Below are 19,070 nucleotides of genomic sequence, written 5' to 3'. Positions count from 1 at the left end.
ATAAAATCCTACCTACACCTACCCCACTTTAAGCTGCTATATATTAATTTATTGCATATATTATTAATAAGACAGCATGAATCAATGTATGTTATTTAAATGCATTGTAGTTCAGGGTGATGTCTGCATATTTGTCACCTTTGCAATGACCAGTGCTGGCTTACCCCTGCTTAGAACTAAAGAATAGGTAAGAACTGGGATTCAGGGCCACTGCAGGACAACAAGTGGAGAGATGCTAGACAGTTATTCAAGGAGGACAAAGACACAATAAAATGTGTGGCACAGGGCCAAAGGAAAACTTGAGAGAGATTCACGCAGCCAGTCTGCTCCACAAAGCCGTCGTGTGGGGAGGTCTGTAAAGTGTTCCCAGCGATGGGCTGATCTATGTAGTCTCTGGCCAGAGCTGTTCTGTGGGAGCCTTTGATAGAGAGCTTGCTGGGTTTCAAAGTGCAGGGCTCAAGTAACTTATACGCAGAATGCTAGAGGTGAAGGTGGCCCAGTTGCTGGTAAAGACTCATGAACAGGTTCAGCCACTGTGCTGTATACGTGGAAAAGTAAGACTTCACTAAATAAAAAGGAAACTTTACTAAATGTGAAGTAAATGCAAAGGTCTCAGGGTTTGAGCAGCTGCCCCTTCCATGCTCAGGTCCCCACCTCTCTGTCATGGAGAGGAAACTGCTTCAGACATTGAGTATTTACATACAGACATGGGTATTTTCATTCTGTCACGATAAGCGCACATGTATATTTCATAATTCTGTAATTATAGGGCAAGGACTATTGTATTCATTGATATATAAAATATTCTAATTTTCTTCTAAGTTATAAAGCAGAGACAAAGCACGTTTTTAGTTGTTTTATTATACATTCGTTTTGGATCCTAATACTATCTTTAGCCTTTCAAATTTTGGCCTTTCAGTCACTAACAGAATTTGGGTCTTGAATTTCCCACAAGGGCCATGTGTTAAAGGCTTGTCTGAGCTTCAGAGACTGAACCTTTAAAGGTAATTAAGTCAGTAGGGTTGGGGTTGTCCCTTTGCAGGACATGTTAGGAATGAGCTCTTGCCTTCTGCTTCTTTCTGCTTCCTCTCCCTTCTGTCTGTTCTGGCAGCTACAAGATATGCAGGCTCCTTGGCCTTGACGTACTATGCTCTAAAGCCCCACAGCAAAATCTGAGAAGCCACAGGTGGGAACCGCTAAATAATCCTTACTCTACATCAGGCACTTGGTCAGTGATGGAAAGAGGACTTACACATAAAATTGCAATTTAATATACTGTTAATATATTAAATAAAATGGAAAGGGTATATGGCTCAGGTAAGAGCAATTGTCCAGGAAACGTGCAAGTGTATGTATATGCACATATATACTCACACATATATATACTCACATATATACATATATGCACACATGTATACACAGACATAGATATGTAAATACTCATGCATATATATATACACAGGCATGCATACATACAAACATACATATACATGCATGCACACATATACACACATACATATACTTAAATGCATATACACACATTTATTCATATACACAATATACATATATATAAACACACACACAGACATGTACATACATACACACATGCTAACATACACAAACACATGTACTTTTAAACACATATAGACACACATGTACATGTACATATACATATACACATGCATACATATGCACACACATACACATATACTTGTATACATATATACACAGACACATATATACACATATACACATGCATACACACAGGCACACATATACACACATACATACATATCACATGTACACATATACACACACATACACACATGCACATACACATGCACACATATACACAAACACGCACACACATAAACACACAGACACATACATATACGCATTTGTACACACACACATACACACATATAAGCACACGTAAACACATGTATATACACATACATGAACATACATAAACACACGAGAAACCACACACATACAAACAAAAGCTATATTCACACATACATATAAATGCACATATGCAGAGGAATTTTTAAAGATTTGAATATATCCAAGATCTATAATTCTTGCAGGAATTTTGCAGGAATTAAGGCATAGCAGGGCTGACAGGCCATGGTAGGAATTGTATGTAAATGTTACACTAGATGCCTTCAAGCTAGCTGTCAGTGTAGATTGTAAATCAGGTAAAGTGTAGTGTACCCTCACTCTGGCCTTAGGTTTTTCCACTCAATGCCACAGGAGCAGGGGTCACCCCAACCCACTTTTGGTGACTCTTGGTTGGGCATCTCCTCTTGGGCTCTGAATCCTCCTTGGCACGTAACCCTTCCGAGGGGACATGGGACGGTGCAGCGGACTCTAACCTGGGTGAAGGTGCGTCGTGCGGCTTGATGCTGGCACTGCGGTCTCTCCGCACTGGTGCAGGCTCCAGGGTGGGCAGACCTGTGGCAGAGGTGGTGGTTGTCCAAGTCGAGGAGACTCTTCTCAGCAAGCCTGGGGGCAAACTTCTCCTCAGGCGCTGCAAGGAAAATGTGCTTCATCACCAACCATATTTTAGATCGTTAGCTCTTATGAAAAACAACGGAAGGAAGGAAGGCAAAGGGAAGCATTGCATGAAACCGTAGAGGCTGGGTGTCATCTATCCCTGTCCTGGGACAGTGAAGAGAAACACTGTTGAAATGAGAAAAGCAGCAGCAAGCCAGGCCCGGAGCTCACTGGGGAGTCTCAGGGAATGACTGCAACAAGCAAGCTGTGCTATACAGCAAGTGCTGGGCTCCTAGGTCTACACAGTGAGCGAGGGTTCCCAGGTCTACACAGTGAGTGCAGGTTCCCAGGCTCTGTCTCAGAACGCTCAGAAGTGGCGGAAGGAAACCTTGAAGACTGTGAAACTTTCGCTCAGGCCAAACCCTTCATGCCACACCTACCTTGGAAATGGCCAGTTTGTCTTTCTCCAAGCCCTCCTCCGAATCAGAGCAGGGATAGTTCTCACTGAAGGTTACAGACGGGTTCACCCTGGGCTTGTGGATGGCCTGGAAGGTGAGCTGCGTGCTAAGAAGGTTGCTCACGGCCCTCAAGGATGTGCACACGTTCGGAGGCAGAGAAGGGTCTGCGAGGAGGTCGGTGATGAGGCCGTGGGCCTCGCCCATCACGGCAATATCCACGGTGATGCTGGTTCCTGACTGAGACAAGAAAGCCACAGGTCAGGGAGGGTGACAGTGAGTATGGAGGTGAAGAGAGCTAATCTGGGCTTTTCTGGCTGTCAGGCACTGTAGTGCACACTTACACACTTGACTCACAGGCAGCCGAGGCAGGAGGATATGACCTCTGACCTCTGACCTTTTCCGACACTTCTTCCGATGATACTTCATGCAGATGTTTTTATCAGCGGTCCTCAACCTTTCCAAAGCTGAGACCCTTAATCCAGTTCCTCATGGGCTGCTGACCCCAACCATAAAATTATTTTTGTTGCTAGCTCCTAAGTGTAAATCTGCTATTGTTATGAATCATAATGTAAATATCTGATATGCAGGATATCTGATGGGGTTATGATCCACATGTTTAGAACCACTGATATATACATACATACATACATACATATATATATATTTACACATACACATTTAAATGTATGTGTACATGCAAGCAAAACATTCACACACATCATAACATAAATATTAAAATAAATACTTAAAAAACCATTTCAAACAGTTATAAATATGATATACTAATAGATTACATATTGCATAATATTCAAACCAGGGTCAGCACATCTGTGTTTTAGGTGTAAACCATTCACCATTTCTCTGCACTGGAAATCTTCAAAGGCCTTTCTTCCAGCTTGTTAAAACTCATCACCATCACCTACAGTCATCCCACTGGGCCAGCATGTGGCAGCTCCTTTCTCCCTCTGAGGCACAGTTTTCAAAGCTAGAGCTTGAGGAGGAATGGGACATGCCTAGAGCAAGACAAAGACAGCTCCTGGGCTGCATCTTAGCAGTACAGAAATTGCCTGTGGTGATATATTATCTATGATTTATTAGAGCTTGCCTTAAGATTCAGAAAGCAAAGTCAGCCTCGGGCTATAGAGATCAGGCAGTGGTGGTACACACCTTTAATCCCAGGACCCACTAAAGAAAGGCAAATGGATCTCTCTGAGTTCAAGGCCACCCAAGGTTACACGAGATTGAATCGGTCTAAAATAGTGACAGAGCTCACACCTTTAATCCCAGCACTAGAGCGGTATAAAGGATAGAAGCAGGGCCTTCGGTGGTCAGTCTCAGGAGTTTCTAGCCACGCTGAGGAGAGCACAGCAGACTGAGTAAACCTGAGGGGCAATACAGTCGCGATCAGTTTGAGGATCGCCCCTTTGGGCTGAGCTGAGGTAGAGGTGAGAGCCAGCAGCTGGCTACTCTGCTTTCTGATCTTCAGCTTAGACCCCAATATCCGTCTCTGGGTCTTTTACTTGTCCTGTTACACTTTCCTAGCACATTTGAGCTCTGGGTTTGATAACAGCATCCCCACCATCCAGTGCCAAACTTACAAAAGGTTGAATCAATCAACAGCCAGTTTTAAAAGGCAGAGGACTTGAGAGGAAAAAGCAGCACCAAGCATTCCACACGGAGAGATCGCCATTTTACTGTCGCTGGAAAATTTCATTTTGGAAGTGACCTTAACACACAAAAATGGCCTGCTTCCCATGAAGGTCTCATGTAACGCTTGGGCCTGGTGTGTGGTAGGGACCGACCTAGTTTTAGAGACGGATATGAAAAGCCACCAAGTCTGTGCCCACATTCCCACTCTGTCTCTCCTGGTTGGGAAGATCAGATTTCAGTTCTGTGACATCCTTGTTACATTTTGCTAAGTTGTCCATCAGATCAGAGACATTGGGGAAGAAGAGAGGGAAGGAAAATAAACAACAACAAAACTAAAACAAGAAGTGAAGCCAAATGCATCCCACATTGCTGTTCAGGAGAGATTAGAAGAGAGGAGGGATCCAGAGAAAGACAAGCTGCCAAGTGAAGGCTCCAGACCATGGCAGAAGACCACCTGTTCTGCCATGAAGTCATGGGCCAAGCACAAGGGACTGTAATTTCAAACTACACATCATAGAGGTTATGGAAGCAGGTCCTAGAGCTAGGCATTTAGATCTAGGTCTGTCTCATAATCTAGCACTTTCCAAGACCATAATCTCTACCAGATAACTAAAACCCCCCACTCCTATATCTTCCGTCTGTGATTTTTAGGTATAATAATAATAATGGTTCCAGGAATGGGCAAGGGAGCAGCACCTGTAACCCCAGTATTTAGGAGAGGTTGTCCAAGGCCAACTTTAGTTATATAATGAGTTTGAGGGCAGTGTGGAATATACTTTCTCAAACAACAGAACAAGACAAGAAAAAAGCCAAGTAGTAGTAATCATCATCATCATCGTTATCATCATCATCATCAACCATAATGTTACTGCTAAACTCTTAAGGTAAATGTAAGAATGTAAAGAGATAATGTGTATCAAACAACTGTGTTAGCAGTTATAAAATTTCAGTCACAGCTGTGGTATAAACAATAATAAATATAATAATGTAGGTGGCAGTGATAGCACTAAAGCTTTTAAATAAGAGGCTATTAGAGTTTTAATAAATTTCCCAAAATAGACCTAAATTTCAATGATCTGAAAAAATTAAATGTATAAAATTATAAAATAAAAAGGGAGTGTTGAGGAGTGTTTTCTAATCTGCCAGACAGAAACTTCAAAGATAGGAATTCATAAGCTGCCAAGGAAACCTGCAGCAGGGTTGTCTAAGCAAAGATAGAAACATCTATGTCAGAAAATGCATCATAAACTGGGTGATGGTGGCACACACCTTTAATCCCAGCACCCAGGAGGCAGAGGCCAGCCTGATCTACAGAGTAAGTTTCAGGACAAGCCACCCCCACACCCACAAAAAAGAAAGACATGCAAAGGAAGAAGTCTGAGAGGAAAATATGAGATAAAACACAGTAAAGGGCTTCTTAAAAATCAATATAGAAGGGGAAAAAGTAAATAACCATCTGGCATGATATGGGCTGTGGGCTTGCTGTATACTGCCTTTATTTATTATGTGGCTATATGCCCCTGTATACCTATGTTCTTCAAGACTTTTATCATGGAAGAAGCTGGATATAGTCAAAGGCTTGCTGTATCTAACAAGATGACCTTGTCATGCCTGCCCTTGAGTCTGTTTATGGGCTTGTGTCCTGATTGGTGCTCTGTCAACTTGGCACAGGAGAGTCGTCAGGAAAGAAGGGCCTCAACTGACAAAATGCCCCCATCAGACTGGCCTATAGGCAATTTGTGGGGCATTATCTTTCTCCCAGCCCACAAGGAGTGGTGCTACTTCTGGGGTTGCTGTCTTGAGCTGTATAAGGAAGCAGGTTGAGCAAGCCACCACAGGAGCATTCTTTTATGGCCTCTGCTTCAGCCCCTGCCTCCAAGCTTCTGCCTTGACTTCCCACAAGGATGGTTTATATAAACTATAATTGGAAATAAACCATTCCCTCTGCAAATTGCTTTTGGCCATGGTCTTTGTAACAGCAGTATAGACTGAAGTAGAACAAGTAGACTACATTAATTGATGTGCACATGTTGAGCCATTCCTGCATCTATGGGTAAAGCCAACTTGATCATGGGGAATACTCTTTGATGTGCTCTTGAATTCAATTTGCAACTATTTTATTGAGAACTTTTGTATGTACATTTATTAGAGAGATTAATGTACAGTTTTCTTTTATTGTATGTGAGTCTTGATTTTAAGGCAGGACAATGAATGCCTGCCATCCCGGACTGGAGGTAGGAGTTTGAGGCCACCATAAGTTATATAATCAGTTTAAGGTCAGTCTGCACTATATGAAGTGTCCCTACTCTCCAACACAAGAAATAAACAAACAAACCAAACCAAAAAGAACTATTTTCTTCTCTAATAATTAAGATGTAAAGCAATTGAACAAAGTCATCCATTATTACCAAATGTTTCCAGAATTATAAAAATATAGCAAGGACCAAGTATCTACAAACCAATGTGAAAATTTAAATGCACTATTAATAGCTTTAGGATAATTATGCTCATGTCATACAGGTATACATTATTTATGACAACATTCACAAAAATACCACCCAGTTGGGCTAGAACCTCTTTTAACAATATGCATCTTTCAAATCCATCTCATATACTTGTAGAATAAAAAATCGTCTAGGGCATTTCTCTGCAACAGAACTTATTCTCTCAACCCATACTTTTCTAATACATTAAATGAGAAATGTCCCTCATAAGTTCAGACCTTCAAATGTTTGGTCTCTAGGTCCTGGCTCTGCTGGAGAGGTGCAGTCTTATGGCAGAAAGTACATTACTGGAGACTGACTTTGAGAGTTCACAGCCTTGCACAGAGTCTCTTCTCTCTCTGCTTCATGCTTGCAGGTAAGGATGGCAATAATGGGTTGATATGGCTCTGGAGACATAGTCCAAGTAAACTTGTCCTTCTCTAAGTTGGTTTTGGAGATGATGTTTTTATCACAGAGACAGAAAAGCAAACTGACACACATACCCTAAGATGGTGTACTACTTTCATGAAAATTCGAAATTTTAAGTTGAAGTTTAAAGGACAAATTTTAAGAGTTTTTGACAATGAAACAAATCAAAAAAAAAAAAAAAAAAAAAAAAAAAGCAGAGCAGTCCACTCATAATTAGGTGAGACATTTTTTTTAAAAAAGTCAATTATCGAAGAGAATAACTTTGCCTAATTTCCTTTTTTGTTTTAAATATTTTATTACAATTATTTATATGTGTGTGCATGTCCATGCATGTACTTATGTGTTGTGTGTGGTATGTGGTGAGTGGTATGTAGTGTGTATGTGTGTGTGTGCGTGTGTGATATGTGTATGCATGTGCATGTGTGTGTGTGGTGTGTCATGTATGCGAACATGTGTGTGCACATGTGCATACACACAGGTGCTATGGACAAATGGGGGGGGTTAGAGGACAGTATTCTGGGATCAGTTCCCTTCCATTATGTGAGTGGCAGGGATCGAACTCATGTTCCCAGGCTTGACAGTAAGTACCTTTATATAGGCAGATTTCTTTCCAGTCCTTGTTCATTTGTTTATTTCAAATACAGCTATTTTTTTTTTTTAAATCAAGCCATGTATTTCATATGTAGTTTGAGAGCAATGTTAAAATGTTTACGAAGCATTTTTAAGAAGAAAAGGGGAATTCACGCTTTTAGGCCAGGGTTAGTGCCACATCAGCTTTCAAATGGATGCTGTGTTGCTGTGGTGTAGCTTGTTAAGCTGACTCAGTGGGCCATGAAAGACAAAAGACAGGAAGGGGAACAGGTGGGCGTGGGGTAAGCTGGTGGATCTGGGAGGAGTTAGAGCGGGAAGTGGAGAGCGGCGAATGTGCTCACAATACCTTGTTCTCGTGTGTATGGAATTCCCAAAGAGCTGACCTAAAGCACTGCAGTTAAAACTTTGTTGTTGTTAAAAGCAGTAGATTTCTTTGTGACATTTCCTATATACTGCATAGTTCTATAGCAAAGCCCTACCCTCACCCCCAAACCCACCCCCACCCCTAAAAAAACAAGCAAAAAGTAGAGCATGCATACTGGAACCCGGTGAGGAGCCACCATGAACATAACATGCTCACTTGGAAAAAGAAAACAACAAGAAGAAAAACAAGTTCACATTGCCTACTGGCATTAAGTCATGCCCAGCTTGACTGGGTTTCGGCTTTACGGACATTGTCATGAAAGAGTTAAAAGCTGCATTGTGCATAAGAACTTATCACTTGGCTCAAAGAACTAAGGGTTCCACTGAAGCATGAAAGTATCAAAGAGTAACCACACCTAAGTCTCTGAGCGGCACCCTGGCTGCAGTGCCAATAAACACCAGATGAACAATAAAGCCACTTGCGTGTTCATAGAACGACTATTGATGAATTTCAGGCACCGGGGCTTCCCTCATTGATATGCTCTTTTAAAATTATGTACAAAGAGGAAAAATTGGATGATTCACTCAAAGGGTATTTTTATGTGTTTTCAAATAAAAAATAATTAAATTCCTAAGTATCTCAATAATAATCATATATTTCATTTAGCTAATAAAACTGTTTGATAAAGGCAATAAACACTAAAGTCAGGTTTATGCAAGGGCCACTAAAAAAAAAAAAAAAAGGAGTCTTAAACTAAAAAGCTTAAAACAAACAAACAAATAAAAAAGTCACAAGCACAACATAAAACATTCTATCTTATTCTCCACTCATAATGGGAACATTTATATTTAACATTCAGAAAACACAATTCCAGAAACACTGTTTAATTAACAACCAAACTTGGAGCCTCACCTTTAAATAGAAATCTGGTATTTAGCTCCAATAAACAATGGAGGGGAAAGTGCAGTTTTATATAGCAAAGTAGAAACAGTAAGATCTCTTGGTACATCCACCCCTTCACTGTCTCCTCTCTCCTCCCTTCCCCTACCCTCTCTTCTCCTCTCCTCCCCTCTCCCTTACCCCTCCTGTCTCTGCTTCTCCACCTCCCCCCTCTCCTCCTCTTCTTTCTTCTTAATTTATGTTACTTTATCTCACCCTGCAGACCAGGGCTGGCCTCCAACTCACAGAGATCCTCCTGCCTCTGCCTCACAAGTGTTTGGGATTAAAGGTGTGCAGGACCACATCTAGGTATATCCCCTGCCTTTTTGAAAGCATCTCCTTTAAAAACATTTCTGTTCCTCCCTTCTTTTCTCCTGACGGCATCCAGTGTGCTGGCTTTTAGTTTTCACACATATGAGTGGCATTGTGACAAAAGAGTTGGCCAGTTTCAAAGTACTGTTTTTATCTTAGGCCAAAGGCTCAAGGTGACGGATGGACTCTGAAGTGTTCCCCATAAGCTTATGTATTTGAGTATTTGGGCCCCTTATGGTGGCGCTGTCCAGAGAGGCGGTGTCATCTTTAGGAGGTATGGCCATGCTGAAGGAAGTAGGTCTCTGGGGAGAGGTAGAATTGGGAGTTGTAGTTCACCCCTACTTCCGGCCAGATCTCTGTGTGCCTGTCTCTGTCTGCATCTCCTACCTGCCAGCCCAATGTCCTAGCTACCTGAGAGGCCCACAGGAATGCCTTCCCCATTGCCATAGCTTCCCCAGCACAGAGGGCCAAATGCTCTCCAATGTTGGGCCAAAATAAATCTTTCCTTCCTGAAGTTGCTTACTTCAAGTATCTCATCATGGTGACTAAAAAAGTAATACCTCAAGGGACAAGATGAAAAGATGAAAAATGTAGTTGAGATCAACATTAAACTTAACTCGAGATTAGACACATAGCACCCCACGTCCCAGATAAGGAAGTGGGTCCTCACAACAGAGCCCAGCACTGCTGACTTAGCTGAGCTACTTAGTAGGGCTGCCCTCTCTCAGTCTGTCTCCTAGGGTGTTCTCCATGCCCTCCTGCCATTTTCCTGAGTGCTGCACATCCAAGCTGCAGCCCTTATACTTGAGCCTCAAGCATTTTACCCACCAAACCATCTCTACCAACCAACATTTTAGTGTTAAAATTATTTTACAAATAGTTAAACACTTGTTTTACCATCTGCTAATCTTACCATGACCCCTCCATGTTACAAGTCATCATGTTGTCACGTATCAGTCCTTTCTTTTGCCTAATGCTCACTGAGTCTTACAGGGAACAGACTCCTGCCTGGGACGCTCACAAACCCCTTTCTCCCAATAGTCAATGTGCACTTTAATCAAATGTCAGTTTTGCTGCTTCCCAGGGCTGTTTAGGCCAGATTACATTCATCACGCTACATATGGGAATAAGATATCACTAAATCATTGCCAGTGAAGCGATGGAATCCATTTCCTTAGGAACTAACAGACTAGTTTTGTGGAGTTGCACAGGTTTTGTAAAGAGACTTCGTGAAGGTAGATTTTCATTGAATTAAACCAGTCAGTCAAATAGAAAACTGTGACATACTTGAAGGACTTTCCGCTAAAAACGTTCTGGAGCTCCTCATTCATTTCCACTATAAAGAAGTTGAAATTGGCAGTCATCCATAAGTATGGCTTTCAGGACTTAAGAAAGGCAACTTGGAGCTACAATCCACACAGGGGATACAACCTAGGAAAAGAGGCATTTTTGGTCCCTCATCAAAAGATGTGGGAAAGCTTGCCTGCTAACACACTAAGTGAAAATTCGTTAATAAAGGTATGGAAAATTTATGAAATATTTTATGATTTTTCTACTTGAACGGTTTTCAAAATTCCCTAACCTCTGGTCCTAATTATCACAGTTAGCAGAGCACCAGTATGTTTTTAACCCAACATTTCCTTTCGGTTGAAATGAGGCATGATAAAATAGCTATGACAAGGTATTCCTTATGATTCCTGGAGCAGGAGATAAAATGTAGAGCTCATTCAAAGGTAATCACCCAGGGGTGCCACGGTGCTTCCAGGGGAGGGAAGCAAGTAAGGGCCCTACGCAGCTATGACTTCTGTGGACTGTAACAATCACCAGAAGGACACACAGGCCCCATGCCCATGGGTATACAATAGTGGCATGCATGCCTTGGTGGGAACCAGGAACATTTTAATAGAATCCAAGGCCCATTCATTAAGAGATAAAGAGAGAGATCGATCATGCTTACTACTGGAGACAGGGCCTTCTCTCCAGAACTGATGTACTCAAGGATTGTAGAGGAGAACCCACAAACTGCCACTTTACTAAATCAGCATGACTCCTAACTTTAATCTAAATATTGTCTTTATATCCAGATACATGTAATTCTTACCCCTCATCAAAGAGATGCCTGTTTGCAACAGATGGAGGCCATTATAGAAAACCATGACTGCTCAAAATGCAGACACAAAAATGATTATGGGATGTATAGCACCAATCGATGCACCTACATGGTAACTCCTGCACCTGGGGCTCAGAGAGAATCAGAAAAGAAAGGATAGATAGACTGTAAGAGACAGATTGAGAGGGAACATTCACCCATGATACCCCAAGAATATGGCTGCCTAAAAAGCACACCAATAGACATGCTACTATATGAGCAGAAATTCTCACAGGGACCTACCCTAGACAGGCAATTAAGGAATGCAGAGAGACTGAGAAATAATATCTCCAGAAAAGAGATGGGCCCCCACCCCAAGTGGCTCAGAAATCACTTACATACAAGTGTCATTCTATGCACCAAGAAGGCTATATTCATGTACACACACACACACACACGCACACACACACACACACACACACACACACACACACACACAAGCATAAGTGTGCTCCTGTGCAACATTAATTAAGACTTTGAGGGAGAGAAAGGTAAGAGATCTTGGAGGAAGAAAAGGGAAGGGAGAAATTATGTCATTATATTTTAATTTCAAAAATTAAAAAAAGTAGTATAATAACAGTAATAATAATAATAGTAATAATAACTCAATAGGAACAATGGGGAACACACAGGCTCTGGTTCATGTCTCACTGTCTGTGTACTATGTGTGTAAAGAGTTAGGAAGAAAGGGTGTCAAGGGTTGGTCCAAAGGACAAGGTACTTAGTTTATTCATTAGTACAAAATATCCCTTTTATGGAGCCATGGGGAGCACAGAATGCAAAGCCATGCTATTTGAGTTCAAGTTTTAGACCTGCTCACATGTGTATAGACAAATTTATTTCTCTCTATAACCCCCACTTTCTTAGCTTTAAAATAGGCGTGCTGACAGCACCTGTTTGTTATCAATTAAATAAAACCATGTGCAGGATTGTCAGTCTCGGGAAGACAAATACAGGAATGAAAAACCATGGATGTATATTACATGAAAGGAGACATGAAAATGAACAAACGTGATTAATGGGAGAGGGAGGAAAGAAGAAGTGCCAGAGAATATGGGGAAGAAACATGATGTAAAGCGTAATCTTGTAGGGAAATGTCTTTATGTAACCCAGGATCATGTACAATGAATATACGAAAAGAAAATCAGAAAATAAACAATGCCACTAAGTGCTTAGCTTGGATTATATGTTTAATGAATATTACTTATCACACATATAGAGGGATTGTGAAAATAAACTGAAAATGATTGTATGTATAAAGAAAGAATCATAAACATGTACATCTTTGTACTGGGCATTTCTCTCTTTCAACAATTACTCATGCACATGCATGCTTGTGCACATGAGTGTAAACTCATGCATGTGTCACACATGTACAAATGCCTGTGCAGTTTAGAAAATGAAGTTGAGATTTCCTGGAGCTGAAGTTATTACAGGCAGTTGTGAGCCACCCAACGTCGGTGCTAGGTACTGAGCTCAATCAAGTCCTCTACAAGAGTAGTCAGAGATCTTAACTACTGAGCCATCTCTCCTGTCCAGTCAGAATTCCCTTATAAATGAAGACAGCCTAAAAATAAGGTTTCTCTACCCCCAAAACAAAACAAACAAAACAAACACACAAACAAAAACCAAAAACTAAAGCAATAAAATCATAACTTTTGATATTTTCACTTCTTACTTTAGGTGAAAATAGCTATGAAGTCTATATTCCCTACCCCCAAATGCTCCATAACAGGTCTGAGATTAATTTTTGACTGTTGAAAAGTAATTGTACAAAAGTTCTGGTTTCAGTTAACATGGTCGATTGTACTGGTGTGATTTATAACACGCCCTGAAAAGAATTCTAAGAGCAGGCCATCTGAGTCCCATTGTTGGAAGTATTTTTCTTTTCTATTTAGTCATCTTGGGAGGTACCCTGGGAGGCAAGCACAGCATAGAAGAGCATTCTCAGGGTAAAGAGGGAGCTTGGTCAAGAGATGGGTAAACAGAAGGAGCGTCTGGTACTTTCTACATGGCATTGGTCCTCAGTGCTGGGAACAGATGCTGAGTGTACACTGGGAGCCTATAGCCTTCTTAATTGCTATACAATGATGCCTCATCCCATCACCTCCGAATCTTTCCCAGAGAGGCTGCCTGTGTTACCGGAAAATGCTATTTTGGTCAATAATATGCCAAATTATTCTAGGATATGAGCTGGACACCATAGAAATAATCTTTGGCACATTCTCAGTTCTGACCCCAGAGCCAGAAAAACTGCATATGTGTTTATACTTTCATAGGACCAGTTTATAATTTTAGACTTGAAATTGTCTGGGAAATTTTTAAAAAATGAAATCATGTGAAAATTTTTCAGTAAGTCACTGTAGGCTGAACCTTGGCAAAAGGCCACCCCACGGAAACAGATGTTTGCTTATTTTAATTTTCTGGTAGGGAATATGCATTTACATTTGTCCTTAAGACAACACACATACACACAGTGCAGTAGGGGGACCTATAGAGACCTTAATCAAGTGATTTTCCAGCAAATGCCAGCAATTACTGTGATTCCCAACTTCCTTCTCTTTTGATGTTCTGAGAACATTCCATGCCATCAAATGGGAAGTAGTACGTGGCTCAATGTTTTTTTTTGTACTTCCAGAAAATTCTATCTGCAAACAATTGATACCTTGTCCAAACATTCTCTGTTTATATTTTCTATTATAGTAGTCTTCAGACACTAGTAGCTTTACCCAACAACCCAAAATTAATAAACACAGGAGAGGAAGCTATTTTATTATTTAGAAAGCAAAACATCCTATTGGTTATTTATTCTATACGCCCTTATATCATTGAAAAGACAACCTTAGGCTTACCCTTCAGACTTGTTCTCTCTCTTCCCAGTTAGAAAAGATGAGGTGGGTAGCCTAAGTATGTGGGAATCTGACGGTGAGCTGTCCGTGTGATTGCTCATACCAGTGAAGGCTTAGAAAACACAAATTGCTGCACAAGTCAAAAAAGACTGCCTTTTTTCAGTGGAAGAATATCTGTGCACCCTCTAATATGAGTAGAGATTTTTAAATATTTTAGGAATGATAATCTCTGAGTTTGAAGTCACCTTTGGTCTGTTAAAGTTTATCAGTTGTTACTAAACTTGAAGCTGCTGTTTGCTTAGAGGAAAAACAAACAGGGCCTGGTGAACAATAGAGGGCAGTGTTCTGCCTTGGAACTGACTAGCTGTTCCGTAATCACTTCTGGAAAGAGTGTGGTCCTCTTATTAACATATAGACTTTCATTCCTTTTCTTTCCACACAACAAAAACACATAAATCATCAGATTACTGGTAGAAATTAATAAAAAATAAAATTACGTTGTCTCTTTCATGTCACTGTTAAAATGGAGTATAAACACATTTAATATTTACCCCCAATCACAAACATTTCGGCGTTCACTCTTTTAAACACGATTCTTTACGGCAGTACTGAGGATTGTACTCTGGGTCCTAGGCATGCTCGCAAGCATTCTTAACAGTGAATAATAACTAAACTGTAGCTCCAGCACTCCTCATATTATAAGGTACATTAGAAACATGACCCATTACGATACATAATTTGGTTTAATTTTTTCACATGTAATTCACTATTGTGGTTAAAGTATCCATAAAGTGCATGCACGCACACACACACACACACACTCACACAAACACAACACACATGAACACAGTTTTCTGAAACTTCATTAGCATTTACTTTATCCCATTGACCATCACTGAATGCTTTCTGCCTCACAGGCAGGGTCTCTTGCCTATCCTACAGATCCTCTTCGCTTCCCTTTCAAGAGTGTTTGCCCTGGCTCCTTCCACACTACCACTCATAGCCTTGCTGGTCCCTGTTGGGATGTTCCTTTATTTCATATACTAGAAGTACAAAACCCCTAAAAATCTTCAAATTCTTTGAGCCACGTGTCTCCCATCACTCGTCCCTGTGTATATAGATAGACTCTCTTCTTAAGAGCCATGCATATCCATCCCATCATTTGTCCTTGTACATAAACAGACTCTCTTCATAGAAGCCATGCATCTTCCGTTATTTGTCTCTTTGTGCATAGACTCTCTTCACAGAAGCTAAGCATCTCCCATCGTCTGTCTCTGTGTGTATAGATTCTCATCTTAGGAGCCATGCATCCTCCATCATCTGTCTCTATGTGCAGACTCTCTTCATAGAACCCATGCATCCTCCATCATCTGTCTCTATGTGCAGACTCTCTTCATAGAACCCATGCATCCTCCATCATCTGTCTCTATGTGCAGACTCTCTTCATAGAACCCATGCATCCTCCATCATCTGTCTCTATGTGCAGACTCTCTTCATAGAACCCATGCATTTCCCATCATCTGTCTCTATGTGCAGACTCTCTTCATAGAACCCATGCATCCTCCATCATCTGTCCCTGTGTGTATAGACTCTTCTTAGAAGCCATGCATCTATCTCTGCTCATCTCTCACCTGTAACAGACTCTTCTGAAAAGCCATTTGTCCCCAATCATCTAGCAACTGTACACTTTGGCTCCTTTTCCAACAGTATCTGTCACATTTCTCTGATATGTTTTGGTTGTGTAATTATGCAAGTATATAAAAATTTATTTCCTTCTTTGGGGTTTGGACTGTACAGTAAGGGCAATGGTAGACTTCATTCACTAGCTTAAATCTGGAGCTTAGAGTAGTACTAGAAATACCACATACTCCAAGCCTTCAAAGAGGCGCATTCCTTATTTCCAACCCTATGCTCTAAGAAAATGAAAAGGGAAAAGTTATGTTTTACAATATATACTTGAAAACAAATCACTGTGTTAAAATATCTCCCTGAAAGAGCAGTCAATCTTCTAGTACAGTTTCATATTCTAAACTGATTTTTTAAAAAAGAAAAAAAAAATCTCTTGAGAAACTAGAGCCAGGAATGAAACTTCTTAACAGTGTGTTCTAGAATATATCCTTTCTGGAAAGTAGCAAAAGTCAATTTGAAGAAGTCAGGCTGATAGGGGAAATAACTCGGGAATGTTTTCTTATAATCCAATAATAATGAAATAGCAAGCATGGGATTAATGTGTATATGAATGTATCTTTTCTCCTCTTTTAAAAAGAAAACCTGAGAAGGCCTGTAGGCAGAGGGAAAAAAATAGCTCACTGGGTACAATTGTCACGGTGGATTCAAACAACTCAGGTGGAAAACGTGAGTGTAGAGAAGTTGGAGAACACAGATCACAGCAGGAAAGGAAGCCACGCTCAAGACCTTTGGTTAACTTGCCAATCGCAACGAAGAACCCTGCAAAACAGTGGCATAGATATTATGTATGAAGAGAGAAGTTGTTCAAGGCCAGGGAGATGAGAATGCTTCACCAATCAGGAGCACAAAGCAATGTGCTCTTATGGGGTGCCTGAGGTACATATCTCTGAAGAACTATATGGCATCAGGGGGGGGGGAGATTCAAGCTTTGTATTATAGTGCTTATGCTTGGATACAGATACATGGATCTTGATGACACAGGTGTATCCAGGGATGGCCCCTAGGCTACAATGGAAGTGTGGTGAAGAGAAAAGGTAAGCAGACTGAGCTATAATGGATACCAATGTCTATGAGCAGGGTAGAACTCACAGGAGAATGTGAGGGGGGCAACTACTCAAGCTAAGAATTTGTTATCAAAATAGACAAGGAAATAAAATACATTTGTCAAGAACAAAGGGTCAGCACTGACAAATGATTGAAAAATTTTCCATGAGTGTAGTGTCTAGGAGGTGGCTGCAGAGGAACGGTTTCAGTAGAGTATAGAGACTACAACCAGTCTTCAGTAAGAGGGACAATAAAAGGCAAGTAAGAAACCAAAGATGATACAGACTGGACACAGGATGAAGATGGAGATGCAAGTGTCCTTAGAGTTAGGTCTTTAGTTACTCTGTAAATCAGGCAGTGGATCCTTAACTTAGAATGTGGGATGGAAATGTTGACATTAGAAGACACAGGCATTTGGAGGAAAGGGCTGGCTACATTCTCAGACATCACTGAAAGCCTCCATTTCCAATCTTGGCAACAAACATAAGGAAACATAGTGTTTCCATGTTATCCAGCTACAGCACCCCTGGGCATCATCAACATCACAGAGAGACATCGGTGTTCACTGCTACTTCACTGCTCACAGAAGTTAAGTTAGGGAAATGACCTACGTGTCTGATGACAGGGGAGTGTATAAAGACAAAGTGGTGCATATACACAGGGAAAATTTCCTTCAGCAAAAGGAAGAGCAAGATTATGTCTTATGCGGGAAAATTGACACTTTTAGAGATAATCATTTTCAGTGAATTAAGTCAGTCTCAGACAAACATCATATTTTTTCCTATCACTTGTGTTTCCTAGGTTTTACACAGACACACAAAATCACATATATGATATGATATGACACGATAGTACAAGTGAAAATATAGAAGAGAAATAGTGCATAATGAAGAGGGAAAAGAAACAGGAGGGTTTGGGAGACACAAGGAGATATGTCCAAAAATATTATTGACTAGTATGACAATGTCCTCTGTAACATAGCACTATATAAAATGAGTTTATGCTAATGAAAACAAAAAAATTTCAAAGAGTATAGGGAGGCAGCTCAGTAGTTAAGAGCACGTACTGCTATTGTGGAAGGGTTCCTCCCAGCACCCAACCTGGGCCAACATCTTCACTTACATTCATGTACCCTCATACAGGCAAATGTATGAACACGAGATTGAAATAAACCGAATCTTTAAAAAAATAAAAGGCAAGAGGAGCATGGCTAAAGTCTGGCAGGGGTGAAGAAAGATGACTGGCCAACTGTCCTGGAGGTCTGGTGAGGTGGGAGAGCAGGTTGACCGCAGAGCTGGTGAGCAGCAGAGCAGAAGAACTGGAAGGAACACGTTATCAGGACCTGGACTGCACAAGACAGACACAAGCTTGGCTTCTCAGATCTATCCTCTAGGCATGGAAGACTTCTGCTTTCTATTATCAGAAAACCAACTTCAAAGCAAATTAAGAGGGCAGACTTCAAAAGCCCATGGACAAAACTCCAAAGTTTTCTAATTCTACAAGGTGGTAACTTGGTGATACATGCTGTCTTACAAGAAAAATGACATAACCAAATACAACCCAGTATTTGAGGAAGATGGCCATGTCCAAGACTTTAAGAACATTATGATGGTTTGA

General features: G+C 40.8%; 1 protein-coding gene across 1 annotated transcript in view; it reads right to left on the bottom strand.

Annotated features, from left to right (window-relative positions):
- Pde3a (phosphodiesterase 3A) overlaps positions 1–19,070 on the bottom strand; it is a 255,491-nt gene that overhangs the window by 43,731 nt on the left and 192,690 nt on the right. Inside the window, exons 3-4 of the mRNA XM_051173428.1 lie at positions 2,937–3,191; positions 2,376–2,530 (exon numbers count right to left, since the gene is read on the bottom strand). Of these exons, the coding sequence (XP_051029385.1) occupies positions 2,376–2,530; positions 2,937–3,191 (410 nt within the window). The remainder of the gene's footprint in view (positions 1–2,375; positions 2,531–2,936; positions 3,192–19,070) is intronic.

Source organism: Phodopus roborovskii, unplaced genomic scaffold (genome assembly GCF_943737965.1).
Source record: "Phodopus roborovskii unplaced genomic scaffold, PHOROB, whole genome shotgun sequence".
Taxonomy (NCBI): Eukaryota; Metazoa; Chordata; class Mammalia; order Rodentia; family Cricetidae; genus Phodopus; species Phodopus roborovskii.
This window is presented reverse-complemented; position numbering and strand designations above follow the sequence as displayed.